Source organism: Ciconia boyciana, chromosome 1 (assembly GCF_034638445.1).
Source record: "Ciconia boyciana chromosome 1, ASM3463844v1, whole genome shotgun sequence".
Classification (NCBI taxonomy): Eukaryota; Metazoa; Chordata; class Aves; order Ciconiiformes; family Ciconiidae; genus Ciconia; species Ciconia boyciana.
This window is the reverse complement of record NC_132934.1, coordinates 205,839,016-205,859,087: the sequence shown is the minus strand read 5'-3', so window position 1 is coordinate 205,859,087 and position 20,072 is coordinate 205,839,016. Positions and strand designations below refer to the sequence as shown.

The 20,072-nt window shown below is 35.8% G+C and overlaps 1 protein-coding gene across 1 annotated transcript in view; it reads left to right on the top strand.

Annotated features, from left to right (window-relative positions):
- CNTN5 (contactin 5) overlaps window positions 1-20,072 on the top strand; it is a 270,290-nt gene that overhangs the window by 115,777 nt on the left and 134,441 nt on the right. Inside the window, exons 8-9 of the mRNA XM_072858415.1 lie at window positions 11,013-11,194; window positions 18,255-18,391. Of these exons, the coding sequence (XP_072714516.1) occupies window positions 11,013-11,194; window positions 18,255-18,391 (319 nt within the window). The remainder of the gene's footprint in view (window positions 1-11,012; window positions 11,195-18,254; window positions 18,392-20,072) is intronic.

Here is a 20,072-nt window from a genome sequence, read left to right as displayed (position 1 = left end):
AAAAGGAAGAATTCTGATGTCTTCATTTAGCTCCCCATTAAAACAATATGAAAGTAATGGTGCTGATTGATAGGTAAAAGGACTTTAAGTTCTGTCCTGACCACGCAACATATTCATTAATGAAGCACTTCCAGCAACTGCCATCCAAGCGTTCTTTAACACATCCTGAATTTGGAGTGTAGCTGTCTCATAAGTGATTTTAATACTAATATTTTAACATGGGACTTAAAAGCAGGCATAGATGGAAATATATGGGGTGTTTAAAAGCCTCAAAATGAACAAGTTTTCATAGTTCGAACAATGATATAGGACTGGTTTGTCCGAGCTTGCATGAAAACCTGTATGTTACAACCCTCCTCAATGAGCACAAATCCTTGCCCTCAGAGGAAAGCAAGAAAAAAGAAGTGTCAGAAATATATTGCTCTTTTTTTTTTTTTTTTTTTCTGGCATATAACTCTAAGTTGACTTCTTTTTTCCCTTTCAAATAATTCTTCTACACCCACTCTTTCACACAGAATTTTTTAATGTCAAATTGTGTATAATGCACACACTCTACCTGACCCTCACACTTCAGTCTTTTCCTCACTGCATTTTTGGTCGTGCATGACACCATACAGCAGCTTCTATTTTATTCTCCATATAAACCTCATACTTCATTGGTTTTCTGGCTCCAGCGAGAAAAAAAAAATATACAGTTTGTATTATGATAGTGCTAACAGCCAATTTTGAGTGACTAATCATATTTTATTTCTCATTAGAACAAATTAGAGGATGTGGGTTATTGCTGTACTTGTAGGCTACCAAAGTTTTCAATCTTTGCTTTTAAAATAGGGTCCCTGGGCCATGTAGACTGCCAAAAGGATTGTTTTGCTAAAAAAATTAAGTTTTATGCAACCTTTTTTTCACTATGGTTACTTTTTGACCACATAGATCAACACATAGAGATTTTAATCAAAAGAATCAATAGAGAACAGTGCTGACAGACAATTTTTCTTACAACCCATATGCTTGTTTTTCTGTATTTTTGAGAGACTGTTTTATGCTTGTGCTATTTCTGTATGATAGTAACATCTACACAGTATATCCATATTCTTTCTAAATGCTAGCTTACTTCACTTTAGTAATGTCAAGAGTATGTTTTTATTGTGAAGTATTCTTAGTTAAAGATAAGAATAAAATAGAGATATTGACTTCTGTTTGTTACTGAATTATGATGAGGCTGTTATGATAGAAGCATTGTTCATGCTGTTATATTTAATGTTGCTTTAATAATTCTATTGTAAACTTTGTTTTGAAGAGATTTATAGCTCAGTCATAAACATTCATCCCATCTGTAATATGGCTTGCAAGAACTCAGCTGATAGTCCATTTTTAAATCTTGCTTTCTAAATGAAATAAAATAAAATAAAATAAAAATAAGGTGAAGTTACATATATTTAAGTCACACAAGTGAATGAAATTTAGTGATTCATAATCTAGGAAATGTTCTAAAGTCTTCTCTTGAAACAAGGAACTCTGAATCAATTCTGATTAATACATATCTGAAAGTTTTACATCCATGGAATATAGGATTTTATTTTATCTCCTTGACCTGATTTTCTTTTAACAGACTTTTATAATTGTTCTTCAAGCTTTTATTAAAAATACTATTATTTATTTTATGTCACTATCAATATTTTCATTCCAGACTATGTACATGTAGATAGAGCTTACTGAAGATTTTTCAATATGTAGAAATAAAAGCAAAAAGTGTTTGGATAAGTGAATATGATATCTAAGCAAAGATAGGCTGGTGATTGATACAAAAAATGTTTATGATCCGGTGAAGGGCATTTGACTGTAACTGTGGAGAATTGCATGAAGTATCTGAAGAAGTTATTTTTGTTGGTGTCGTTCATTAAGACAATGACATAGGGTAATGGCTATAAAGAAGGATTCTAGATATTGCAAATCTTTTCGCAGGTGTAATAGACTTTGAAAGTCCACATGTTAAAAGGATGTTTCTGTGAGGTCTGGACAGTGTTTGGCTAACCATGTAATGAGGAAGAGAGTAATTTCAGAAGAGAAGGAAGGTTAAAGGCACCCAAGAAGTGCACCTTTGGTCAAAGGTTTTATAGTACCTGGTTCCTTTCTTTTCTTCCTCTGAACTTCAGCTATATGTGTTTTTTGCCAGGAACACAAAATTCACAAACAATAATCCTATAATGATTCACAGATCCAGGTTGCACACTTCTCTGACTCATACATGCAGTTATCCATCTGGTCCCTCAACATAGGTGAACAGAAGTTTCCAGCATTGCACCATATTGTTTCTTAACTGCAAAGGACAAAACTTAACCCCCTCTGCTCTTCAAATTTGTAAAATATGGCTTTTCCTTTCAGTCCACCAGCTAAAACTACGCCCCAGGTCTTCCATACCTTTCTCCCTGACTTTTATCCTTCTGTTGGCTGATCTTGGCAAATCTAATATTACCTATTTTATACTGGTCCAGAATGTTTCAGAAATGGTATTCGTGTTGTTTGTAGACAGCAAGATTCTTCCTGGCTTCAGACCTGGCAGGAGGCATCTCTTGCTATAAACTGTCAAGAGAAGCAGACAAGACCTTCCCATAACCTGACCCCTTCCCACTAACCAGTGTCAAAAAAGGTCTCATGAGGATTTCTATTCTGAGATCAAATTCTTTTCTGACATAAATCTTAATACAAATCCGTGAATCCACCTCTCACTCCAGCCCTGGTATTATGCTAAAGAGTAGCAAACTTAATGCACTGATCACAGTTTAAAACAAACTTAAAGTTAACCTCTGTTAACTGCACCTACATCGCAGGGGCATCGAGATGAGTGAGGGGTCAAGGTGGCAAGCAGCAGCTGAGTATTATTTGGTATAAACATGGGAATATAACATGAGCATAAAATGATACTAACATCTGTGATATAAAACAGGCTTCACTGTTTTTAGGGCCAAGTATGACAGTTCTGTTGGCCATTTCTGTGGGATATGCCAGCAGATCTTTACAGTGTGGTGGCAGTCAAGAGGCAGCTCATGGAATGGCCATTTCGTCCCAGCAGCTGCTTCTTTCTAAGTATTCTCTTTCAGTAATGATTAAGCCTCCTTGTACTTTTCCATGAACACAAACCAGTTCTTGCCTCTTCCCACAATAACGGTGACACACAGAAACACCTTTGATATTACAGATAACCTGATTCTGTACTAGGGACATTCAGAGCATGTTAATAGCCCTCATTTCCACTGAATCCTGTGACAGTAGCGCATACATTTTTATCCCCTATGTGGGAACTGCTGGTCAAAACAAAGTAAGAAAGGACATGATGAATCACTGCATTGATAAATGAAGGTTGGAGGTTTGAGGAATTCTAACCAGATTTAATATACCATTTACAGGCAAAGAGGAAGCTAATTTTGAGTTGTCTTTTAAATGTATTATGATACTCACAATTTAATGACATGCCAAGATCCCTGGCTTGCATTAAATGGAGCAAATCATTCTAGGTGCTATACATCCAATTCCCTGTTGGAACTAGGGATTCAAATATTCAGTGTTTTTCCTACATACAGGATAATTACAAGGGGAACAAGGAGTGCTAGCATCTTAGCATCGTCGAGTATTAAGCAAATTCACAGAGTAGAACTCCACAGGTAGTAATTTGCCTTCACCCTCAAAAAAAATTCTTATCAAGATATTCTATTTTTAATCTACAGGTCACAGAGACATAAAATGGTGGTTTTCTCTTTTTAAAACAGGGAAATCATGGCACAGGGTATTAAAACAGAATTATTTGCCAAAAATCAAACTGCAGGATAGAGAAAAAAACTGGTATAGAAATATATGTTTCTAAGTCCCATAGGACAAAAAATCATGTTCCTCCATGCCCCTTCACACCACTTCTCACTTTAGAAAAAAGATTTTGTTAATTCTATCAGATGCCAGACCTGGAAGCTGTGGAAGATATTCTTAAAGTTTACTGATAACTAAACAATCCAAGAGGGAAATGAACACTCTCAGTAGAACAGCATTTGTCAGTGTTATAGGTAGGGATGTCCTTTCCCCTGGAGATAAACTTGTGATGAGAGGAAGGAACCTTTTTAAACATGAACATGGCATCCTCAAGCTGAGTTTGGTTATATAAGATAGGAATAGATCCAGGATTTTTTTTCCTTTGATAGCACATATTGTTTATGTCAAATAAATCTTTCTAAGACTTTCATCAGTCTAAAGTTCATTTTTAGCTCATACTGAATAAGAATTTATGTCTTAAGGTGCTAGACAAGGATTGGATTTTGTTCCTATTTTTCAGGCTGGATTGATTTCTGCCTTCCTTAAAGTGGACTCGTTCTTGCATAGACTTTATAATTCTGTTTGTTAAAAATACTGCGATCATTCATAGTAATGTAATAAAGATTCTTTGGTAAATCTCAAGTAGCAGTCCCAGGGCTCATTCTGCCTCAATCTAACTAAATGCTTCATACTTACACCTAAAAATTTAGAGTTAATTCCTTTTACCATATGGCATAGGGAAAGTGGGAAAAAACCCCACCAAACTGCAAGTCCCTGTCAGTAGAACATCATTCCTGAAGAAGCAATATTACCAATCCCTTCCCTTTCTCTCTCACAACCATCAAAGAAAACTCGTAAATGCTACTAAAAACTTGGTTCAGTAATTTACACAGCTTTGCTTTAGGTTTAAAGATGGAGGAGCATTTTTTTGCATTCCAAACTTATTACCCAGGATCACATATGTAGGCTCTCTCTCTGTATCAGAGGCTGAGAGCATCACAAGGAAACAAATTCTGGCAATTGTCAATAGTAGGTCCCCAGAGTTACCATTGTTGTATTTCCCACAAAGAAATAAATGCATATAATACTGTATGGTACAAGAGCCTCAAATCGAGCACTTCCAGAAATCGTCACGCTCACTGTCTTCAAACTCTGTAGCTGATCAGCAGGTTCAAAGCCATCTTGCACATCCCAGACTTACTGGATTTACACGTGGTGCTTGTTTGTGTCATGATTGATGATAGATCTGTTGTTTCTGGAAGTCCTGGGCTCATTGTAACTAGTCCTCTGGAACTGATCTGTACACATACACTGGCCACATCTGTACAGCAGAGGTACGAAATCCTAGATTAATGTGCCAGCTACAGAAATTCTGCCTGGAAAAAGTTTGAAACAGAGCAAAATTACATGACAGAAAGTCCAGTTATAAAATAGCTTTAAACAAGGCAAGTAAGCACACTGCTACTGTAGTACTGCGGCCCCAGGAATCTATACAAACACCTGCCAAAAGCATGTCAACTTTTCAGGCAAATTTTCTGCTTCAAAGCATTTGTCTCCTCTAACTTAAATTTGTGGATTCTTCATGTATTATCTCCCATACTAACAAAGCAGATGTCATGTATGTCTTTCGCTTTTCAAGTTGCTTCAGATTCTCTTCTCAACAGCCTTGATCAAGTCACAGGCTGGTGACAATTTACCTGTTATGTCTTAATACTTTTTAGAAGAATGTCCACTTATTGCAGAGTGCCCCCAGCCAGCAAGCTGAGGTAGGGTGTGATATAGAGACTAGAAAAAATGGGTCACTGGGTGGATGAGGAAAAAACAGAACTTACTTCTGTCCTTATTTAACAATGATAGTAGCTCAACACCTCCTCCATCGCATAATATAGCATCCAGTACACTATGATGACAAAAATATAATATGGAATTTTGCAATGTGGCCAACACTGAATCCACAGGAGATGTTCAGCTCTTTTCTATTAAATTCTTCATCATCTAGCTGTGCTGTTGTGATTTCATTAAGAGTAAATACCATTATCTAACTTTTAAATTGAGAAACAAAAGGTTGTAGAATAGCTTTTCCCCTTTACTCACTGCTTGTGAAACCAATACATTGCCTATTGTGGATCTTCTGTTCTCTTGTTTGATTACACCTTAATCAAATGATTCTTGTGTTCATGATTAACTTGAATTTAAGAATTTGGAAAAATCTTTGAAATCACCAGAAGTGTCAGTTATGTTACCTAACTTTAGCTATCAAACAGTTAAGGATCAAGTTTGAGCTAACAGTTTAGGCTCTGATCAATCAGTAGAGGAAAGCCTCTTGAGTATAATTGACTATGAATAATGAATCATTATAGATAATGAATCATTATCCATAGCACTATTTTAGATGTTAGAGATGTTCTAACATGTTAGGATTTAAAGTGTGAAGAAAATTACATGGAGCTGGACATGCAGCCAAGCAAAGACACGCTGTCCTTGCTCTGTGCCATAAAGAACAAGCCAGCAGTGGTGGGAAAGCACATCCACCTTAGTATATGACACTGATACATGCATCAGACCTTTTTAGGACAGTCATAGATGTGTGTTGACGTGACTTGCAGACCTGGACTTGTTCCTGCACACAGGCTTCAAACTCATCACCATTTCCTTCTATTCTATTTCTATTCTTAAATCACCAGTACTCACAGCTGCTATATTTCATGACTACTAACTATTTTTTAATAACCAAATGAAAGTAAAAGTTATTATCTTGTCTCCTAAATCTCTGCATCTGACCAGAACAGATTTATATGGGATGTTCTAAAGGTAGAATCATGTGAATGGCTGATGGGCGTATCTGGAAAGTATCTGATGGAGAGAATTTCATGATGCTCCTCGACATTTTAATCCTACAAAATTATCCTGTAATAATTAGAAGATATTTAACACAGTTGCAAGGCTGGAGGGCACAAGGAGAAAGGTCTTTTTCTAGTCTCAAAAGCACAGGCATGCAGACGTTTTCAAGGTATATTATGATGTGAACCTGTGGGTTTGAAGGCACAGCTCAGAACAGTGATGCATGGTAAAGAGAAATAGTGTGGAGAGGAATGGAAATTACAGTAGAAGGTAAAATATTTCAAAAGAGCACATCAATTTGTACCAACCAAAAATAGAAGAAGTAACCTGTGCATTCTTAAGAGATTGCTGAAAAACTAGGAGCTCAGATCCATGGAAAAGGTATTCTAAAATACAGATATTACTTTAATTTCCACCTCACCCCTTTGCTGAAATAAATGTATGCTTTATAGATATAATTAAATTATTTTTCAGATGAAATTGCAAAAAAAAAAAGTATAAAATTGCTTCCAATTGTTTTTTCAAAACTTTATTTCCAATGAAACTTGTGAATAATTCCCAACAAATTCAATAGCACTTGTGCCAAATAATATACTGCTGAAAATTTACTCTTATAATCTCTTCTAGATGTAAATAAAACTAGAACTCATATTTTCTTCAAATTCAAAATTAACAAACCCACAGTAATGTCTATCACAGTCACCAGTGACCTCTTAGAACTTTTATTTCAGCTCAGATGAATGAGAAGTTTAATGGTGGTAATTCTGAAATCAAATAGGATTTTTTTTGTCAGCGTTGCTAAGATTTACCAGTAATATTCAACAGATTATTTCCAAAAGTGAGGAGAAAACTTATCTTCAAACTCAATTGAAACTTGAGTAAAGTTACTCATAGGAGTTGAATGTGAACAGGGTTATAATAAACAAGGAAACTATATTCCCAAAGAAGTCTGCTGAGACAAAAAAAAAAGGATTATAATGATTATAAGACTTAACAATTATGCATATTACATTAAACTCATATTAATGTTAGAGATACTTCTGTTATTGCTCTATTTTTTAAAAAGCCATGGATCATTTGAAAAGATGAACAATATGTGCATATGTTAGTTAGCTTTTATGGTGGATTTTATGAGTTTTCTAGAACAGTCACACAATTTTATTCTTTCACATCCTCACTCAGATATATTTCATTCTTTCATTTCATTCTCACACAAGTCACAGAGGAGAAATAGGTATAGATATATTTTTATTTCAGATGTAAAATTCATACCTCACTTGTAAGTTATGCAAGGAAAATAAGAAGCTTCATTAAACAGAACTACAAGTTGTCTGTGAATAGTGATTTGCAGTTTGGGAGTACTTTCCTTTGAAATCGTTAAATCTACACAGCTAAAGCAATTTTATCTCCTTGAAAAAGTCCACTTACTACCTCATACTGATGAAGAAAAAAGTGATTTTTTTAAAATATGTTTCCTAATGACCCGGAGAACGTTTCCTCTGTATTTGCCACGTTATACACATTTACTTTGTGTAGCATACACGAAAGCAAATTTAAAAAAAAAATTGGTTAAATGCAATTTAAAGGAAATTTTCTAAATACATGAATTTCATAGTAATCTCATAGCCGCTAAATCAGCTAAATGAGACAACTTTCAGAGTTTGTAATGTCTTTATTGTTTCTCAGAAATATACACTATGAAAAAATTCTGCTTATCAGTTCTATTCAGTAGAACCAGCTTTCTTCCATGACAATAGAGCAAACGCATCTTTGTCACTGATTTTACTGGAAGTACGGCTGAAGGGCAAATAAGCAATAATGGGCAACAAGCATGGCACCCTTGCCAAACAGTGTACCTGCACACCTATCTCATTCATAAAACAGCAGTTGCAGAGTAGTATTGCACTGTACCAGCATAAAGTATTCCTACTGTGGACCTGTGCTCAATAATGACTAATTAAATACTTGCCTGCCATGGTGGCTGTTTTGCAGCCAGCAATCATGACATAATTATATTGCATATAGAAAGAGGACAAGCATTTAAGGAGTTTACACTTAAAGCTGAACTCAAAACAAGACTTACAAAATCTCCAGAAAGTCACTCAAGAAAGAGTATAAATTTGAATATCAAAGTGAAGTGTGCAATTAGAGATAAAATATGAGAGCTAATAAATGGGGAAAAAAAGAAACTAATATTGTTATTTGTACTACTTCTAATATATACAAATAGCTATCAAAGTATAGCAAATCAAAATATGCAGCTAAGGATGTGAAAGGAATATCATAAGTGGTAGTGCTAAAGACAGTAAGTTTTATTAGTGCATCAGAGACAGAAATATCCTGTTTATTCTTCATATTTAGAACTGAACAGGTTGAAGTACTTGTGTCAGATAAGAATGGGAAGTTCTTTCAATCTTCTAATTGAAAAATATGTAAAATACCTTCTAATAGGAAGCAAACCTTATAAATTAGACCCATACAAGCTGCACAGAAGAGTCCTCAAACCAAACCTACAGGACACAAAAATTTGAAATCAGTCAGACAGAAAGTAATTTAAGATTAATAATGAGCAAGGCATTAAGCTTCTATGGTGATACAGTAGGGGAAAAAAAAGAGCTCATATGATCCACAACCATCTATAAAAAGAAAAAGATATTAATGAGTGGAGTACTGAAGAAAAAGACATCAGTCTGTTTTGTTTACTAAGGAAAAAAAGAGGTGATTTGATTTCCATACATGTATTTCTTCTGGGGGGAGCAGTGATAAAGAATAGAAAGGTATTGTAGGGACTATGCCTCAGAGGTGAATCCACACACACTCAAAATAAAGTATCTTTTGTCAGGTTAAGTAATCAGTGCAGCAAAGTGATAAGGGAAACAATGATTTTTTCTTTCCGATATATTCAAATAAACAGTGGATACCATTCCATATGGGACTATATGTTGGCCAAGAAATAAACTGTGAAAGTAATTATGTTAATAGGCTCAATGAAATTCAGTGATTTGTGACATTCAGGAGAAAAGATTAGAGAAACCTTCTGACATCCAACTACAAGTCTGGGAATTTTCTGAATCTCTGTAAAGTACTAGAATTTGGAGCATCTTGTCTGGAAGTTTAAGTACAACTGCAGTAACTCACAGCCTGATTTTAACTGGCTGAAGAATAGCTAGAGCTTCACCCATGGTTGCTTGCCATGTATGTATTTGTTGTGTCTCAAATTGGACACCCTGAAATACTGAGAGAGAGGTGTTTTTTAAAGCAACTTTATCTAGTTACAGCAAGTGGAAGTTAGCAAACAATGGCAGAAATTAATAGAAGCTTTGAATTTGAATCTGTGCTATGAAGTACTTTTCCCCACCTAAACTTCCTCAAGATCCCACTGTGTTTATATCTAAGCTTAGACTTGAAAGCAACTCAAATAAATACAAAGTATTTTTTGAAAAATTATCAGCATGTAACAGTTACATTTTCTTTTATGATGTCCTCCAAGCTTCTTTTGGAATACCTGGAACAGTCTAGTTTTCAGCTCACAATCAAACATTTTATAACTACAGTTCTTTTTTTTCTTTTTTCTTTTCTTCCTCCCTAAGTATCCACTGCCATATTTAGATAAATGTATGTCTGTACCAAAAAGCCCAATGGGTGCACAATGACTGATGAGTGTTTGGGCTGAAAAGAAAATTGAATGAGTGCAAACACTATCTAATCCATTTCTTCCCTTAGTACGAATGTAAATGTTTCCACATAGACCTGTGTGGGATAGCAAGCTACAGTGAAAAGCCCTTCCACTCCTGTGAGCAGGCATGTAATGCTGTGAGTCAGAAATGGTAGTGCCATTAATAAATATTTCTTACACAATCAGTTTTGTAACTTAAAGAATATTGCAACAGAAAAGGTCTCCAAAACCTTGGTCAACTTATTTTATCCAGTGGTACTGAAATCCCCCGCCTAGATGGACGTATCACTTACTGATCTCCTGAACTGCAGTTTCATTGCAGAGAAATTGGGATGTGTTGGAATTTGCTAAATTCATCCAGGTTTTGAAGTCATTATTTTCTTTTACCTATTGAGTGAAAGTGTTCAGGAGTAAAGCATAGAGTGCTAAAGAAGCTCTAGAGAGAGTATTTCAAGTGATTTACTTGATCTCAATAAAAACTTGGCCTCCCTTGTGGATGAAAGAGACACATTCCATGTAACAAACCATTTATTAAGGATTCCCTACAGAAAGTGAGGTATATCAAGCATTATATGAACCTTAATTGTGGTTATATTTTATTGCTACTTAGATTATTAAGTGTTTAAACTACCAGATAACAGAATCTATATTCTCAATAGTGGAAGAGTGCTAACAGTAATTTTACTAAATATTTCAGCCCTGTTCCAACAATCTCTTGGAGGAAAGTTAATGGTCATAATCCAAGTAAAGCCCGCCTGAGAAAATCCCAAGCTGTGCTTGAAATACCTAATGTGCAGCTAGAGGATGCAGGCATGTACGAATGTAAGGCTGAAAACTCTCGTGGAAGAAATGTCTTCAGAGGACAACTACAAGTGTACAGTAAGTGTAATTACATACAGTATTATCCAGTAATGCTTCGTCCACGCTTAAGGCTTTAACTGCATGTGAAAGATGCTAAGGTCCAGTAGAAATGAAATATCTTTCTTCTGAAATACTAATACAATTATTACTGAATTAAGCCATATATTTGTACTCCTTATTAATACATTAAAGTCTGAAATATAAATAAAGTTGACTCCCTTCAAGAACTGGCTTAAATGCAATTTCATATTTGATGTTTTTTAAAGGGTATCACTATAATTTTAAAAGTTTATTTTTTTTTCTCCTGATATGATATGTAACAATGACATGCAACCTAAACACGATGTATCTGTCAGAAGACAATATTAGAAATATCTTAGGATTTTTATCACAGTTTTATTAATGTTTCACCCTTGCCATGCCTGGGTGCTGAGTTCTGTCATATTCATTGTACAGGAATCAGAGCTGGAGAAGTGCTTCTGTTTTTGTAAAAAATTCTCAATCTAGGTATGCAGAATTTCTGAAGGTTCTAATTTTCAGAAAGTGCTGAACATTTTTCTCTTAAGGGTTTGTCTTTCTAGAAGTTTTTTGAGTGAGCATGAAAAAAATTGAATCACGCATCACATTGAAAAGAAAAAACACAACCTGAAATTAAAAATATTTAGCAAAAATCATGAATTTTATATAATATTGTTACTGCATCCTAGAGGCTAGAAACAAAAGCTTATATAAGACATGCCCTGAATGTTTACAAGTCAAAGTTTTCCTTATATTGAATGTATGCTTGAGGCGCACCTACTTCTTATCAATTAAAACTACATCACTTGCTATCATTCCATGAATCCTACAAACTTAAATACTTAGCAGGAAAAGTCTACTGCAGGAGATCATGCAACAAATCTTTCAGACTCTGAATTGTTTTCTGTCTTCAGATATCTCAGTCAGTGGAATTCCAACTGCTGCAGTTTAGACAGGTCCTCAGGCTAATAGATACCTTTAAGAAGGAGTCTCTCGTGTTAATCAATTTTATTTTTCTTTTCTTGATTTCAGCCCATGGGTCCTAGTGCTTTCTCCCCATTACTAACTATACACAGTTCTCTGTCTTTCTTACACAGTTTCATCAAATAAGTGTAGACTGGCATCATATATGTAGTTTATTTTCCACATATGTCAATATTTCCAGGTCCATAATCAATTTTCCTGTCTCCTCCAGCTTTCCAAAGTCTTTATCTTAGCTCCCTTGTTTTTGGTGAGTATCAGCATATCTCTGGATGATGCTTCTCTCCTTGCTTTTCATTCTCATCCATCTAGAGCCAAGGGCAGGCTTTTGTCTTCAATTTTTTTTGGTGTATGTTGGAAAAAATGTGTGACAGCAAAGGTGGTAGTTTGCACCTTTCGTTTTGGACAGGCCATCCACACTGCACTTGCAGCAAAGGGTTTATAAGGGTTTTACTGAAAACAGCAGTCGAAGCCCAGGAACTACTTGGTGCCTCCTACTGGGTGCCTCCTGGGTGCCGCCAATACCCCAGCGATATTTCTCCAGTATTAAAAATTGTTACTGTCAATTACTTCCATGAAAGTATAGCAGCTCCTGCTAGGGACCTGGGGACCAGGAGCATTTAGCTGCATGCCTGGTCTCTTTTGACATTTCTTAAAATGTCTGAAATTAAAAAAAATTTAATTTGAGTTATAAGGTGTATCCCAGCTCATACACTTATTAGCTGTTTTCTAGGGCTGTGAAACTACTGGGTGCTTATAAAGGAGTTATAAAGGAACCTTATAAAGGAGTTGCAACCATCTCTGCCTCCCTCTTTAAGAGTTAAAGGAATATAAAAGGTGCTTTTCAAGAGAGAAACTAAGATGCTGGAAAATTAAGTTTTTTCCTCAAGAGCACCCTGCAGACCTGTGGCATAAAATCACAGCAAACATGATGCAGTGTTCTACACAACTTTGCCTCTCTCATCAGCCTGGACATATTTTTGTTTTGAGCAGAAATAAAGATAGTACTCAAATCTAGGAGTCCACAGAAACATTTTCTATGTCAGTTTTGTTCTACCCTGTCCAGACAGAAATATTAATTTTTAGTTCTCCACCATTGTCAAAATTATATTTTTTACAGTCGCTGTCTTTATGGATAGTGCACAATTTGTGCTAATTGGCATTTTTTGCAATAATATTAGAACAACTCCTTTGACATTATAGAAAGGGGGTCTACTTCAGATTGTCTCATTCCTCTGATTAACAGATATGTGAGACTAGTATATTATTATGTTTCTCTTAAGTCTATTATTATACCTTAGACTTACAGATAAGTCAAAACCACATCTGAGTCAGAGTTTCACCTATCTGCGTTAGCAGGGAGCGAGGTCAGAGCAGGTAACAGAGGGCTTCCAGACGGAGGAGACCAGCAATGACCTCCAGTAGAGCAGAACAAGAAGCACAAACTGTTACTAGCCCCCTACAAGTGCCTTTTCTTGGCCCTGAGATGAAATATTCCCCAGTGAGCCTCTCACAGCCTTCAGTGCTCCTGAAGACAGCATTAGTGTCTCATTGGCCTACAAACCTTGACAACCCTTTCCAGGGGTGTAAGAGGATTCGGGTAAGAAGGTTTTGAGCAACGCAAAGGTTAGCCAAATGTTACTTTACAAAATGCTCAGCTTCCTTCGCTGACAGCTGATGTGGTAGGATTTGGGGGCACTACTTGAAACAGCATTTCCTGCTGTACCTCTTATTCATAACAACAGTCAACATGAATTATTTACCTTTACGCTCATTGTCTTTTCACTGACTTCTTATTCCTCCAGGAGAAAATTATTATTTTGGCTCAGAAATTCAGATGTAGGCCATCATTCCTTACCAGGGGTTTCTTGTAAAATTTCAGAGCAGGCTGTAGGACCAGCTGTGTCATACTGCACTCTTACAATTTGCATATCTCTGTAGGAACTCACTCACTGTCTGTTTAAATCTTCTTCACTTCATCAGTTGCATCTGATCTGGGTCACCACAGAGCATTTTGGAGAAAGCCCAGGACACCCAGTCTGCCTGTCTGGTCACATTTAATCACAAACTAGTGATTTTTCATTTCTTACCTGGTGCTGCAATCCAACGACTGTCTGATGCAGCTGACACTTTGGATGTTGTTCAGAAAGTGGTATTTTGGATGCTGACAATTTCAGATTGTTGTAGTCTCAGCACTTAGTGGAAATCCAGCTGTAGAAGTGACAAAGGCATTAAAACCAAAATTTTGATAATGCAAGACCTCCTCATATGCACTGCAACCTATTTTGAGAGGTGTGATTTTTCACCAAGTGATCTCCTCATCCTGTAAGTTTCTATTCAAGCTCAAATTGATTAATAGAAGACAGCACAAAAATTAAAATTTGGGTGGAGAAATTGGTCATTAACCTTTTGTAATCACAGTTCCTCCACAAATCCTGACTAGCAACATTTTCCCAATGGTAAGTTCTGGTTTGTGTAATTCCTGCTCCTCTCTTACTCTGAACCTTTTGGGTTTGCTTCTGTGTTACCTACTCACTAGTGTCAGTTCAGCAGTGGGTGGTGGTGTGAACCAGACTACAAAACCACTTTTTTGGCCATTTTTCTTTTGGCTGGATCAGTTCCCGGACCCAGAGCAGGAGGGGAGGTTTGCCATAACACTGAAGTGGAACAAGCAGCTGAGGGCAGGAATATTCTGGAATGCAGTGTAACAGACCATCCTGATGTTAAAAACATTTTAATAACTTCCTTATAAAAACTGTATGGAATAAAATCCACTGCTGCCACTACAGGTTAGCCCCAAATACATGTAGTAAAACTGGCTAGAGCGGAAGAGATTTTTGTGGTGAGAATTGCAGCTTCAGTTGAAATTTGCTATCTTTCTCACTGTGATAGCTACCTATTCTTCTCCTACTGTATACTTCCCAATTGGCTTCGTGTCCAGAAAATGAATTTTATTCACCCCAAACTCTGTTCTCATTCACATGTTAGGACACTATCCAAAGTCATTTGTCTATGGAAAATTTTGTCCTTAATTTCCTTTCAGTCAAAAAGTTGCTTAATAATTTGAGAAAGTAGGCTGAGTTTTCGGCATCTGAATTTCATTTTGCACAGAGGATATAAAAACCGGCCTGTAAGCTTGCAGATTTATTGCCAGTTTGTGTTTGTAAAACATTTTGACATCCTTGAATAAACAGGTGCAGAAATGCAGCATAAAATAAATCAGGAATTGGACGGTGATTTTAAAATCTCGGGAGCACTGTATAAAGCTATAGCACAATATCCATAAAGACTACTGAATAATAAAACACATTCTTCTATTCTTACATTCACCCCAAAACTCTTCACTGGACAGATAAAAACCAGGCAAACACCCATTTTTCCCCAGGATGAATATTGCATTTATAAAAAGAAAAAAGGACCTGTTACTTTTGAAATCTGTTTAAATGCTTCTTAGAATTTATATTTTCTAATTAAAATTAAGTGCAATTATGGAATGAAGTTTCCTTGCCCACATGTATATCAGAATGATGTTAACACATTTTTGTTAAAATAAAGAAAATAATACATTGAGTCAGAGGTTGTACATCCAGTTAAACTTTTCGCTTTTTAAATTAATGACAGAGTTTAAGAACAAGTGTTATGATATTATGGCAAGTGTCCCGTGCTAATGAGCAGAGAGGGAACTCTCTGTGGCAAAGTAAGGAGTATATAGAGAGAGGAAAGGAAGCCAAAAAGTGATGAAAATATTTCTCTGAATCATGCATTTAGCTCTATTCCTGCTACATCTACCTATTGCTTTGCTACCTTGTTCTCAAAGGGGTGGGAATCTGAGTCATTGCCTTGGCTGATGGCACGTTCAACAGCTTGAAAATTATGAATCCAAAGGCCATTTAGGCTATGAGGAGAAAATTTAGGGTAGAAATACCCCAACTAATGAAAAAAGCTTGTTAATACCAATCAGTCATACCACTGTGATTTGCAAGTTTGTGGTCACAGAGGAAAACCCATGCCATGACTATGCTATCAAGACAGCCACAGACAGAAGGTAGGGAATAGCAGTTGTGTACTGAGGAGAACACCTCTGCAGCCAGGCTTGGGGACACAATTTTATTTTGGTGTAAACAGGTGCACACTCTAATTCTGAACACTGGTTCATGATGAGATCAAATTCAACATATAAAAATGAGACTAGATATGCTTTGGGCCATATAGTAGAATTTTCAGAAAAGCAAAATAATAAAAAGAATGAAATATAAATAGGAACAGTTTAGCACTTCTTTGAAACTGCATGATTTTACGGCACCACTGGCTAACTTTTATGAATTTTTAGTTACACATTTAACTGTCACATCTTCCAAAGTCATATTAGCGTACTCATTTTCAAAGGAAGCAATTGCTTCTCAGCATGCTTCTGTTGTGCATAGCAGAACACTCAAAAAGAAAACAACATCAACTATACAATGCAATCGAATTACATTTTTAGGACAATTAGTAGACAACAAGAGAGCAGAGACTCCTGCAAACTGCTTCTGAGGATTTAATGGGACCCTCTGATATAACTGAAGAATCAAGTGATTCAGCACAGAGAAGCACATATGGAGCATGTCATGCATTGCCTTGACTGTAATAAAAAGAATAAGGGAGCAGATGTTTTCGGTCTTGGGTTTGGGATTGAGGTTGGGTCAATCTTATCTGTTTTCCTCTACTAAAAGGGAAATGAGTGATTTTTTTTCTGTTAAGTTTCCAGCTTCTGACAACTGTCTGGTCAGGGACTCTGAAGCAGACTATTCTCTGCCTAGGAATGATAGACACCTCATTCACTTTCTTTATTTATCATCCATGCACGAGATGTAAGCTAGAAGCAGTTAGTCACCTGTCATGCCTTTTCATATCTTCTCACGTCTTTGATTGGTGACCTGTCAAACACCAGCTAGATTCAAAGATTTATTTTTAAACTTGGTTCCCCATGTTTAAGTACGTTATCAATTATCCAACATTTGAAGCAGAGACTTTGTTGTGACAGATCTGGACTTCTATTCATACCAAGCAGAAAAATGTTACATTCCTTTAGCAGTGAAGGCCTTTTAGGTACTTATTCTCTACTATTTGAAAAAAAAACCCCAACATTTAATATCATTAAGTTAATTAATTTCATCTATCATGCTTTTTGCTATACAAATTGATATGGCTACAGTATGAAAACCCAAAAGCTGGCTTTTAAACATACATTTTCATTTCTGCATGTGAGCGCTCAGTTCCTCACTGAGTCATACAAGGTTTTCCAGATTTCTAAGATCCTACACATAGCTATCTGATTGACTGCTGCATTAAAGATCTGCTTCTCTGCAAAAAACATTCCCTGCTTTTTAACAGAATATTACATGAAATTTAGGTACTAATGATAACATATACACCTAACAACTGTCTACCTTTAAAAAAAGACTGTTTTAACATTGACTTACTGTGTAATTTATGTTCCTGATGAATGCTGGAAATCTCATGAGTTCTGTGCTTAAAAACATTAAAATCATTTTCTCCCTTGACCTATGAATGAAATCCAAGACACTTTAACAAAAATATGGGCAAATACCTTACCAAATGCCCAGTCATTCCTAGCTGAATAAATAGTAAACTGAGAAAACTACATGAAACAGAGTCTATGATGATTGACCTCCTTGCCAAAATTTAAATAGCTTAGGTCTTGAAAAGTTACTAAATATTCTATTGTGACTACCAAGCATATGCTCTTAAATTCAGTAATAATGAATGCATTGATATATAGTACTGTAATTTAATCCATTGGCCTTTATTAAATCAGGCAGATTTCTATTCCTGGTCATGATACTGCTCACTGCCCGGTGCCATTACAGCATTTCCTTTAAAGTTATGGAGTTTTGTTAATTATATTACTTCCTCTTTTGGTTTTGATTGTTTGTTTAAATGTGCTTCTTTCTGAGAGTAAGTTAAGCTTTGTAAAGGCCATAATTTAAGCTCTTTAATTGATTAGGTCTTTGCATATCAGCTAGAGACTTACCAGTTTATATGCTTTGTATATAGCATGGTATTTTTTTTCTTGCAGCCTACCCACATTGGGTGGAGAAACTTAATGATACTCAATTAGACAGTGGAGATCAGCTCCGATGGGAATGTAAAGCCACTGGAAAGCCAAGGCCCACATATCGTTGGCTGAAAAATGGAGTTCCTCTCTGGCCACAGGTACATTAGACGAGGAGTCACCAGTATGTTTCATGTTTCTCCTTTCATTCAGATAAAGTCAGTTAAAGAAAGTACTGAAAAGTACTTCAGAAATGACTGTTTTCTGTGTTAGTTTCTTAAGTATTAGTATATGACAGGTTTTCTATGCATGTCCCCTCTGAGCCATCTCAAGCAATGTAAAATTGCATTCATCAGTAATTCTCTGTAGTTCAGAAATATTTGGGAGACGGGACCTTCTGAGCTGTGTATGCAACAGCATCTGCCATTGTACTATAATGTACATCTAAGCAACCTCCAGTATGTCTGGTTTTTTTTCTTTTAGATAGTGGTATTATGCTATTTGTATCTATTTTTTTCTGTATAAAAGATAATAACAACTCAGAGAAGTGCTGTGTTTGCTGAATTAGATTCCTTTATATTTCCCCTAGTGTTATGTTATTTACCACATTTTGTTTGTACATAATCATACTCTTCAAAACGCTAGCAGGGTAATATAAGAGGCACAATGACTATTATATTTTCATCAGTTTTAAGCTCAGTTAATTCCCTGCACGTAACAGAACTCACCATCAAGACCATTAAAAAATGCTCTATTTAAGACCCCTAGAATGTAAAGTCCTTAGCTACATTCACCTGATATATTTTAGAATTAGACCTAGATAAAACTCTCCTCCTTTTAAAAGACCACTCATGGCGTGGCCTGCCTTTTATTTCACTTTGTACTATTTCTCTCATTGAACCGTCAACGTGTCAGCCCACATCATGTGGGCTTTGCCCAGCACGTTACCATTTTTATAGTCTCAAATTATTTAGAGTACAGAAAAGTTTTGTAAATTTATTTCATGCATTTTTCCAGATTAAAATACAGCTGCTCAGTTCTGGGACAAAATGTCTCCATTTGTAAATGAATTCACAGAATAGATTTATGAATATAAAAGATGTAATGTCTTTCTTTTCAGAGAATGTTGCTTCTATCTGTGAACATCATCCAATTATTCAAACAATGAGAAAGGAAACATAAACACAGTTTACTTTTGAGGCTGTGAGGCATTGAAAATAAGGTTATATGCCTTTACTTTATCCATTTCTGCCTTTTTAGATGGAGCTATTAGTCCTGAAATTGAAGCAATTTAAACATCTGTACTTTTGGGGTTTCTGATTTTCCAAACCATTAGTTGCACCAGGCTCTGAAATTTCAAATTAAATTTTGGTTTAAACTGGGAGCTTACAAAAGAGAGAACTTTTTTCACAGTTTCCTCTGCATTCCCAAACACTCTGTTCTTTATCAATTTTTAATTAAACCTACAACAACCGTAATAATGAAACTTAGAGATATTTTATAGCAGTTCAAATTATTCATTATACAGCTCCATGAAGTATACATTTCCATAAACAGCTATTAATGCCCCTTCTCTTCCAGCTGTGGTAATTATTTTGTACTAGTGGACCTTTCAAATAAGAAATTTGCACTAATGATGAAGGCGATTAGACCCTTTCACTCTTACTCATGCAAGCAATCTTTTACATCTACTTTTGTGAAAATAGTACCATGACTGAAACCAAATATTTGCTAGAGACATGAAGATCATCAGATATGTTACACCCACCACTGACTTCTTGCCTCATCAAAGTTCCCAGGATGAACTGCTTTTAAAAATCATGTAATGGTAATAACACACAA